The 10,459-nt window shown below is 41.3% G+C and overlaps 2 protein-coding genes across 2 annotated transcripts in view; both read right to left on the reverse strand.

Moving 5' to 3' along the window:
* Positions 1–593: 593 nt before the first annotated feature.
* LOC118888057 (zinc finger protein 239-like) lies at positions 594–2,478 on the reverse strand. The gene is made up of 2 exons (XM_036839029.1): positions 2,456–2,478; positions 594–1,293 (listed from the first exon to the last, which is right to left on the reverse strand). The coding sequence occupies exons 1-2, from the start codon at positions 2,476–2,478 to the stop codon at positions 594–596; spliced, it is 723 nt and encodes a 240-aa protein (XP_036694924.1).
* Positions 2,479–2,762: 284 nt separating this feature from the next.
* Positions 2,763–10,459, reverse strand: part of LOC118888058 (zinc finger protein 705A-like) — an 11,225-nt gene continuing 3,528 nt past the window's right edge. The window contains exons 6-7 of the mRNA XM_036839030.1: positions 3,273–3,399; positions 2,763–2,776 (exon numbers count right to left, since the gene is read on the reverse strand). Of these exons, the coding sequence (XP_036694925.1) occupies positions 2,763–2,776; positions 3,273–3,399 (141 nt within the window). The remainder of the gene's footprint in view (positions 2,777–3,272; positions 3,400–10,459) is intronic.

The following is a 10,459-nucleotide window of genomic DNA, read 5'->3' on the forward strand; positions in this document are numbered from 1 at the left end:
TAAAAAAAAAAAAAAAAAAAAAGAACTAGGGGCTGGTTATCCTCTGCTCAAGTCTCTAGGGCAGGGGTCCCCAACACCTGGTCCACGGCCTGTCAGTTACCCGGCCGCACAGCAGGAGGTGAGTGGCAGGAGAGCGAGCCAAGCTTCATCTGCTGCCCCCCATCACTCGCATTACTGCCTGAACCATCCCCCATACCACCCCACACCCCCCCTGCCCGTGGAAAAATTGTCTTCCACGAAACCAGTCCCTGGTGCCAAAAATGTTGGGGACCACTGCTCTAGGGTCTTTAGAGTGGGGAGCTGTTGCTGAAAACACCCATATTGTATTTATAGAGTGAGTTCTGCTAAATTACTTAAAATTAGGCCAATGATTAAAGGCTTTGCCACAGAGACAGGGCACATATGGATCCACATCCACAGGTGATGCCTGTCTGGACTGAGAAGTGTGATGCCTGAACGAGTGTCCATATTGATTACAGACAGAGTTTCTTTAGTGGGTGTGAACCTTGGTGTGGTTAAATGCTAGAGCTATGGCTGGTGTTCCATCCACATTCCTCACATGTATGATGCCATGTCATCTCAGGTCAGAACGTCTACTGAGGGCCCTCCTGACTTTCTCTCCAGTGCTGGGTTCCCTCATGTCGTCTCAGGGAAGAGCCACGACTGAAGCATTTCCCACACCACTGACATTCATAGGGCCTCTCTCCTGTGTGGGTTCTCTCATGGTGTCTCAGGTTTGCATGCTGACTGAAAGCATTCCCACATCGCTGACATTCATAGGGTTTCTCTCCTGTGTGGGTCCTTTTGTGCCGAGTCAGTTCAGAAATTTGATTGAAGGCCTTCTCACACAGAAGACATACGTGTGGTTTCTCTCCAGTGTGGGTTTTCTTGTGCGTGCGAAGTCCAGAACTTTGACTAAAGGTTTTCCCACACAGATGACATTCATAGGGCTTCTCTCTGGGATGGATTTTCTCATGTTTTCTAAGGTAAGAGATTTGACTGAAAGTTTTCTTACATAGGCAGCATTTATATGGCTTCTCTCCTGTGTGAGTTTTCTCATGTCGTTTCACGTGGGAACTTTGATTGAAGACTTTCCCACACACATGACATTTATATGGTTTCTCTCCAGTGTGAATCATCTTGTGTTGTCTGAGCCTAAAGCAAGTACTAAAGGCTTTCCCACATGGAGGACATTCATACGATTTAGCTCTAGTGTGAATGTGATCCTGTCCGTCAAGGAATGACCCTTGACTAAGTGATTTTCCACGCTGTTTGCTGACATTACTTTTCCTTCTTAAGGGAATTGGTGAATGTTGAGGTGAAGATCTAGGAGTAAATTCATCACTCAACTCAGTCCATCCAACAGGATCCCCTTGTGTGTGAGAAACCTGCTTTGGGAAGGAGATATGAGGCTGTCACTGGTTCGCCCACGTCTATGCAGACACTCATTCCTCTACATTTACACCCTAGAGCATCAGTCAGTTATAGTCTCCTGTTAAAGTGTTTCCAGTGTCAGTTGCATACACATGTTGTGTTACTCCCTTGCAGGCACAAACAGTTCTCTTTTATAGTTTCCCAACCCAGATATCAGATTAATTTTGAAGACTTCAGTCTGCTGTAAAGACTATGAGATGAGCAATGTTTGTGCAACTGCCTTTTTTTCTTAGGTCTCATGTTGTCATTTTGAGCTCATATTAATTTCTTAACTGATTTCAGCCTATCCAAAAATATTCCCAGAAAGAGGTCAATCTCCACTTAATTACATACAAGCAATTGTGCTCAATTGCCAACTTATCTCACTGCCAGGTCCTTCATTTGGATGACTGTTATTCTACCCATGAAACTTACCATTGGCATGGTGGCAGATATGTGCTTCCTGTAGACACTTTGCGTGAATATCATTTCTTGTCTAAGTGGAGTTTCACCGTCTAAAGAAATGGAAAAAATATAGATTTTAGAATGGCATTAGGGAAATAGAAATGTAAACAAACACCAAGGTCCATGTGAGTATCTTTCAAAAGTTGGCACTTAGTTGGAGAAACAATGTATAATAAAGAAATACTCAAGGTAGTAGAAATACTTTAAAAGTCATTGTCTATTAGAAAAAAACAGGATTAAAATATAAAAATGTAATGTGGTGGAGAGACATTGGGTCAGCAAATGATGGAAAACACATTAAATGGGACAATCAGGACAAGAATCACTATGTGAAAGTATAACTGCAGTAAGTCCACAAGCACCCTTTTCCTTAAAGAAGAGAAAATGGCAGGAAGTAATATGAATTTTCATTGCTAGATGCAAAGAATGGTAACAACATAAAGAATTTCAGCCCAATGTCTTCACCTCCAGTTTAGAATATATCGCTCACTTCATAAAACTTTCATTTGGTGTTTCCAAGGACTTAACACACTGACTGAAACTTTCTTGCAGTGAAGCACAGGCCCCTGATTCTTACCTGGGCTCTGGCCTTGAAGACATCCTGTTGCTTCACTCCACAGCTCTTTTCCTTGTTCGAGCTGGGAAATCACATCTGATTTGCTGATCTGATACCCTGTTTGATTTGAAAAAGAAAAAAAAGTGTTGGATTTTGAGTCTGGTCTAATTATCCTTTGCTGTGCTCAAGTCCAGGGTAAGGGAAAGAGGAAAATAAAGAGATAATTGAAGGTCAGTGCAAGCAACAACATCTTCAACAGACAAAACAGTGAAGGTCCTTCAGCAGACCAGGAGGAAATCCAGAGCAGCAGCAAACACAGTGAGGCCCTCTAGCGGCTGATGCCTGTGCACAAGTTCAAAGAGAGATTACAGAATCCTCAGTGTTTTCCAAATGGGAAAGATTAAAAGACTCTACAGTGGGCTGAATATTACTTTCAAACAGGAGCCAGTAAGGATATACCTTACAGGAATCATCAAAATTATGTCATATACACGACTCTGGTCTCAAGCCTTCATGGAATGACTAGAACAGAAGAATCATTTTTAAAATATTTGATCCATTTACTTATACATTAAAATATCCATTGAATCCCCAGTTCTGTTCTGAGTGTAAACACTGAGTAGCAACAGAGATATGAAATGTGGCCAAGATTACCTTCCAGTGTAGTAATGAAAAGTGCCATGAAAAGAAACGTCTTCTTTTTAAGTAGTTATGAGGACTATCAAAGAATCAGGAAGGACTTGGAGTGGGACACAGGGAAGCTGATCTAAATGCTTGTTCAGTGAGTGAATGAATGGAGTGAACACACGTGCACCTACATCCGTGTTGACAGACTCACCTATGGAGACCAGGTGGGTGATATTTTCCAGCATCACGTTTCTGAACAGGGTTTTCTGGGATGTGTCCAGCAGGGCCCACTCTTCCTGGGTGAAGTTGATCGCTACATCTTCAAACGTCACTGATTCCTAAAACATCAGGGATGTTCTGGTTTAGACAGAGCAGTCCCTACCACTGTCCAGAGTGGGAGGGTTGAGATGAGGAAGTGATGGGGTCTGGGTGGATAAAGGATCACGCTCTGTTTGTAGTTCTCCTCGGTTCTCTGCCAGCGCTGAGCTGGTGTCTGCCTTTCAGGTACATTTACAGACACCTACACACTCTGACGTCATGAAGCTTTATTTTACAGAAATATCACTTGAAGTGTGTTATAATACGAAATGGACATTTTTTAATAATCTGGGAATTAGGACTTCCAGACAGGTGATTATAAAATATTCACTTGCAAATTCATAACTCAATTTCTGTTCCCTAATAATTTCAAGGAACTCTACAGATTCATGACAAGACAAACAATAACCATGATGGGCTACTTTGAAAACATGACTTTTGTTTTAAGTTATTTCCCTAGAGGAACATTTCATTTCCCAAATATGAACTGCTTTAATAACTTGTTATGAGCTTTAAAACATCCAATGTATTTTTCTATTAAGTGGTTCCTGTCTAGCAAACCTACAAGAAATACATTATTCTATCAATTAAGACCCATGAAGGAATGCCTAGCATTCCTCAGAAGTTAGCAAGATTCATACAGAACTTGGTACCAGGAGGTGTTTCCTCTTAACGCTACAGGACACAGGTGTTCATAACAAACTCTGAGGTCAGATACTTCAGCAGCTGAGGCTGGAGTGAAGGACAGACCTAGCCTGACCATCGCTGTGACAGGAGGACTCCCACTATCTACATTCTCAGGGACCTAGACCTTAGTTATCACAGTTTCTCTTGTAATCTAATCTTGTCTCCATGCTGAGGGATGAAAGAAGCCTAGTTATTGGCTTTGTTTTCTCCAGTTTTTAAAAAATCTATAAAAGAACCTAATTTTATTCTACCTACTCTAGTCTTTCTCCTTTCTTTTTAGAACAATTAAGAAAATGCTCCTCCCTACATATTCCTTCTAGTTATCAAATATGAATAAAAGGTTAATTACTAAAAGGTATATAAAATGTGTGACTTGGGGAAAGAATGCTAATGATAGTTTGGTGAGTTTTTCAGAAATCTTCAGTAGTGCGTATATACTGAATAACTGTGAGAGGTTTCAAGTGGAGAAAAAGTAAAATGATTCCCCTTTAGTTCTAAACCTGTGTTCTGCTCTTGTCGACACTGAACAGCCTCACACTAGGTGGTGTAACACTGGATTCATTACATCACAGGCTGTAACCTCTGAGTCTCCAGGGACTGGAATGTCTGCTCCTTCCTCAGCTCTGCTACCTGCCATCACCAACTCCTAAGCCCAGCACATCCAAAAATGGTCAACAAGTTAATCTTTGTTTGCCAATCAGGACAAGGGTTGAACAAGTTAAAAGAAGTTTTCTTATCTCTTCTGTAAATACATATGATTAGTGCCGGCTCTCATAAGTTTAATTAAAGAATGAGATCAGTTTCTGATTAGTCCTGACCCACGATAACTATCCCAGAGTCCTAGAGCAAAGTAATTTGAGTTCAGATGACTGAATACTGCCTGACTACACTTAGAACATACACGCCAGTTTGAAAAACTCATCCATCTAATGGCATTCGGGGTGTAGCTTCAGGAGAAGGAGGTGTTGCTACTCACCAGAGGCTCCATCGTCAACAAGTCAGTCGCCAGGAGTCTTTCTTGGGATTTCACTCACAGCCAATCTAAGCACTGAGCAGGCAAATCTGAGGATGGAGAAAAAGCCATGAGACTCCAGTCCTGTGCACAACTTCCAGACCCACCTGAAATGGAGTCCCAAACTGTCACCTGGGCGTGACCCCCAGCCCCTCAAGCCAAAATAATTGATGCACTCTAAGAATCTTCTCTGCAGGGTAACATGTTAGAAGGCTACAGACGTGGATGCTAATAAAGAAGGTCAAACTACAGACCTCTTATAAATAAGCCATGATAAGCCTTGAGTTTTGTGTGTGCAGCAGCCTAGGGCATCCAGAATGATTCAATGTCCACCTTGATTCAAACTCTTGGGAATCGTGACTCATGCCACGTGTAGACTGTGGTTTCCTCCTGTATGGAAACACTCTGCAACTCCTCAGATCATTCTCTTGCCTCATGCACCCACAGATAAACTACATATTATGACCAAGTAACTCATTTACCCAGGACAATTCACTATGCCTAAGGGACCCCCAGGAAATACTGTGTCGGATTTGGATTAGCCAGAGAACATGGGAGTGTTCAAGGAGGGAAGGAAGATCTAGGAAAACTAATTCAGACTTGGCCGTGGATTATGTTTGGTTTTGATGTCAAGGCAAATTCAGAGTGAAATGGACTGTTATTTTTTACTCTCAGGTTATTTACCCTATAGATAGATAGGAATATGTAAGTCCCTATCTGGTATCCAGGAAATCCCCAGGCGTGTGCAACAGGGCATCCCTATAAGCAGAAAGAACCAATATACCTAGGAATCCCTGTGCAACTCCATCTCTCAAGTAATAAGAATCAATGGTTAATATTTATTAATTTTTTAAAATAATTAAAATAAATACCTCAAGAGATTTATTTTATCTTGAGATACTTATTTTAAAATATCTATCTCAAGACATGTAATAAATAAAATGTAATAAGTAAATAAATGAAGGAAATCACTTGATGAAACCCATAAAAGGAAATTAATCCAGAAAGGCAGGAAATGAAGTATTTACAACAACAAAAAATAACACATAAGATACAGATCAACGTGCCAATAGAACGTTGCAAGGTGAAGGAAGTGCTCTGTATCTGCATTGTACAATACAGTAACTGCCACATGTGTGTGGTTATGGAATACTTGAAATTTAAGGAACACTACAGAGGTAGTGAAATAGAGCTATTTAATTTTATTAATTTAAATTTTATAGCCACATGTGGCTGATAGTGACTGTATTGTTGGGACCAAAAAACAACAAAAAAAGACACAAATAGTCAAATCTAGAATTATGAGAGTGATAAAATAAATCTTGGCACAATAAAATTTAAAGACCGTAAGAAGCTGCTTTGATAGGACAAAAGTCTAAAGACAGATTCGACTTAGACAATTTTAAGGGAATGAAGCCACCTCACAACTCACTGTTTGGAGAATTTACCAGAACCCAAAATCAGAGGAGCTAGTGAAGCTGAAATAGATTCAGAGGCAAGTTCCACTGCAAGCAGCCAATCCCTCTTCCTCCACCATCCCGAACTGCTCCTGTTCTGTTTCTTCTTCTCGGGACAAATGCCTCCTCTGTTTGACTTTCCTTTTACAGGAATCCTAATCTGGCTACATTCCAGGGACACACCCTAACTAGACCCTAATAGGGCTTCACACTGTGAGCCACACACCCTGTTCAATTGGATTGGATTTTCCAGACTGATATAAAATTATAACCCTCACACACAGTTGGAGAGCAAAGATGAAAGGACATTGTAAAAGGATATTAGGAAAATCCATTTATCCTTTTTCATCCATAAATACTTTTTATTGTTTTTTTAATTTTATTTATTTATTTATTTATTTATTTATTTATTTATTTATTTATTTATTGCTGTGTTGGGTCTTCGTTCCTGTGTGAGGGTTTTCTCTAGTTGTGGCGAGTGGGGGCCACTCTTCATTGCGGTGCGCGGGCCTCTCACTATCGCGGCCCCTCTTGTTGCAGAGCACAGGCTCCAGACGTGCAGGCTCAGTAATTGTGGCTCACGGGCCTAGTCGCTCCGCGGCATGTGGGATCTTCCCAGACCAGGGCTCGAACCCGTGTCCCCTGCATTGGCAGGCAGATTCTCAACCACTGTGCCACCAGGGAAGCCCCATCCATAAATACTTTTGAGTGCATTCTATGTATGGGGAAACATTCTGTGTCTTGGAAATAAAGCAGGACATCAGACATAACGGAATTCTATGTACGTGAAGTTAGAGTTCCCTGGAGGAAACATGTACTTACAAATAAAATGAAAGATGAGAAAATATGAAAAACTGAAATGTAAATAATGAGGTGACAATATAAGTTATATTACTGGGATGGAGAACTTGACTCTTAAAGCACTGGCTATGTAGAACTTTCAAGAACATGTTAATAATTTATTAATTGTCCAAAGAAAATGGGAAGACAATTTTATACTTTATTTCTTGGTTAATGGAGAAATCAATAAAAAATGTCCCTACATAGTAAAATATAGTAAATAATTTTACTTCCAGGTCATTCACAGTTGATTTATACATTTTGTAACAGGGAAGAACAAAATCTGACTCCGTGTTGGATCTGTTTCTTTTACTTTAACCTTTGCTCTCCATTGCTTTTGTTACTATCTGTCTGTAGCTATAAGCATACATAGTGGCCTGCCTCTGGGAACCCTGTCCCTCTGCCTGAATGATAAACTAAAGTGCCTTTGTTCAGCTCACAGGGAGACATTCTGACCCTGCCCACCTGTGAATGGCTGCAAGAAAGAAGAAATTAACACACCCCCTTCCCAGGCTGGCCAAACCAGGTGTTTTGCAAGACTTATGGCCCTTCTTACTTTACTTCCTCACCTCCTCCCCCTCTGTGTTCTATAAAAGAAACTAACATCCAGACCCTGATAAGATGGTACTCTAGGACACTAGTCTGCCACCTTCTTGGATGCTGGGCTTTCCGAATAAAGTCTCTATTCCTTTCCTCAACACCTCATCTCCAATTTATTGGCCTGTCATGTGGCGAGCAGAGCAAGCTTGGACTCAGTAACAAATTTGGCTTAGCCAGCCAAGAGCCTTGCCGATCATGGCTAGCCGGCCCCAGTCAGGAATTTTGAGACAAGGCCCTAGCAGCTTCTGGGACTATTTCTCCTGAGGATCTTCCCTTCAAAATTCCCTGAAGTGGCACCGGCTACCCCAGCACTTGGCAGTTGGAGCAAGGAATCAACAAACTTCTGCGAGACTCGCTCTTTGTAGGGTATGTAGCTCTGGTACTACTGTGAACAAATTCCCCCCTCAATTTGTTTTGCATTTGGTTGGGCTACCCTGTTGGAGAGGGGAATTGTTCTTGGACTCTACCTGATTCGGGAAGCTGTTCATTTGCCTGCATCTATGTTGGAATTTGTTTGCGTCTTTTGTGTTTTGGTGTTATCAAACATAAAAAGTGGGAAATATTCCATCTATCCCAAAGGAGAGCCCTTTGGGGCATATATTAGATAAATGGGCAAAACATAGCCGTGAGCCTAGGACTAAGAAAGAGGTGATATACTATTGTAATAGGGTGTGGACCCAATATATGTTAGGATCAGAGGAGCGATGGCTCCTGAATGGCTCACTCAATTACTATACAATCTCGCAATTAGAAGTGTTTTGCAAAAGAGCAGGGAAAGAGACGAGATTCCATATGTAGAAGCATTTATGCTATTGCATCAGGAGGAAAGGAGTCAGAGGGCTGCCCCCTTATGGTTGCGCGGTCGAAGGAAACCCAAGGGCAGACCTAGACAAAAGAGCTTTAACAAAATTCAGGAGATAAAACAAAAACCAAATGAGGATCCATCGGAGTTTCTAGAAAAGATTTATCAAGCTTATAGGCACTATACAGGTGCAGACCCTGAGAACATAAGGATGGACCTTCATCGGGCAAAGCGCCCCACATATAAGAAAATTACAGAAGTTAGATGGTGTATGTGGAATGAACCCTTCTCAATTAGTAGATGTTGCTTTTAAAGTATTCAACAACAGGGAATGACAACAGAAGCAAGAAGATGTAAAATGGAAGGCAGCTTTTCTGGCAGCAGCATTGAATTCCTGAAAGGCGAGTAACCTAAAGGAAGGTAAGCAACCATTGGGGAAGGAAAAATGTGCTTACTTCAAGGAGGAAGGGCATTGGAAAAAAGATTACCCTAGACTAAAGAATAAGAAGGAGAATAATAAAAAGGAGACAGGAGCCTCTCATATGGTAGAAAGAGAGGAACACTCTGATAATGAATGAGGAAGCCCGGGGACTCCCTTGGACTTGAGGCATCCGATTCTAATTTCCCCACTGGAAGCCCGGGTAACTTTGACAAGTGGGGAACAAGTTGATTGACTTTCTAGTAGACACGGGTGCCACATACTCTGTGGTAAATACTAAGGTTGCACAGAAAACATCTCAGTCTATCCTGTTCATGGGAGTTTCTGGAGAAGTACAAAACTGTTCGTTCTTACAACCTCTAGAATGCCAACTAGGGGACCTCGCCCTGAAACATAGCTTCTTATATATGCCAGAGTGTCCAATCCCCCTTTTGGGATGAGATTTCCTTTGCAAAAGGGATGCTGGGACACCTAATCTAAAACAATATACTGAGACAAGAGGCCCAAAAGGGAATTCAGCCAATTCTGGAAAAGTTTTCAAAAGCAGGACTGATTAAACCTGGCAGGTCCCCATATAACACCCCTATCCTCCCAGTCAAAAGGCCAAACTCAGCAGAGTATTGCTTTGTCCAAGATTTGAGGGCTATTAATGAAGTAGTCCAAGACTTACACCCTGTGGTGCCTAATCCATACACTCTGTTCACAACTATTCAGGAGGAATGCGGTTGGTTCTCAGTCATAGACTTAGAGATGCTTTTTCTGCATTCTTATTGCAGCAGAATCACAGCAGCTAAAAGTAAAACATGCCAACATAGGTAAGTGGGTGTGTCAGTCCTTCAATATCACTGAGGTAGCCACCCAATTCTTTGAAAAAAGAAAAAAACTGTCCTTGTTTTACAAATCTAGTCTTTACAGGACCAGAGGTGTAGCTTCAAAAATAATCCAAAGCCCACCAATCCTTTTTTTTTTTTTTTTTTTTCCACCAATCCTTTTACCACTCCCAAACCTTCCTTACTTATCTTACAAAGTCATCCTAGGAGAACTTGCCTGTATCTTTGAGATGCAAATGTCCTATCTGGTCTTGTTAGGAACCCTTATCTCTGCCATCCTTTTAAAAGAGGGCAACGTATCTAAGTGTCTTTTCTAAATATTAGTAAAAAGATTTAGCCTCTAGACAAGCGAGCTTGATTGTTCCATCTGCCAGAAACCCAATTTTAATCCAATCTCTTTTGTAAACTGATGG

This window comes from Balaenoptera musculus, chromosome 21, assembly GCF_009873245.2.
Source record: "Balaenoptera musculus isolate JJ_BM4_2016_0621 chromosome 21, mBalMus1.pri.v3, whole genome shotgun sequence".
NCBI lineage: Eukaryota > Metazoa > Chordata > Mammalia > Artiodactyla > Balaenopteridae > Balaenoptera > Balaenoptera musculus.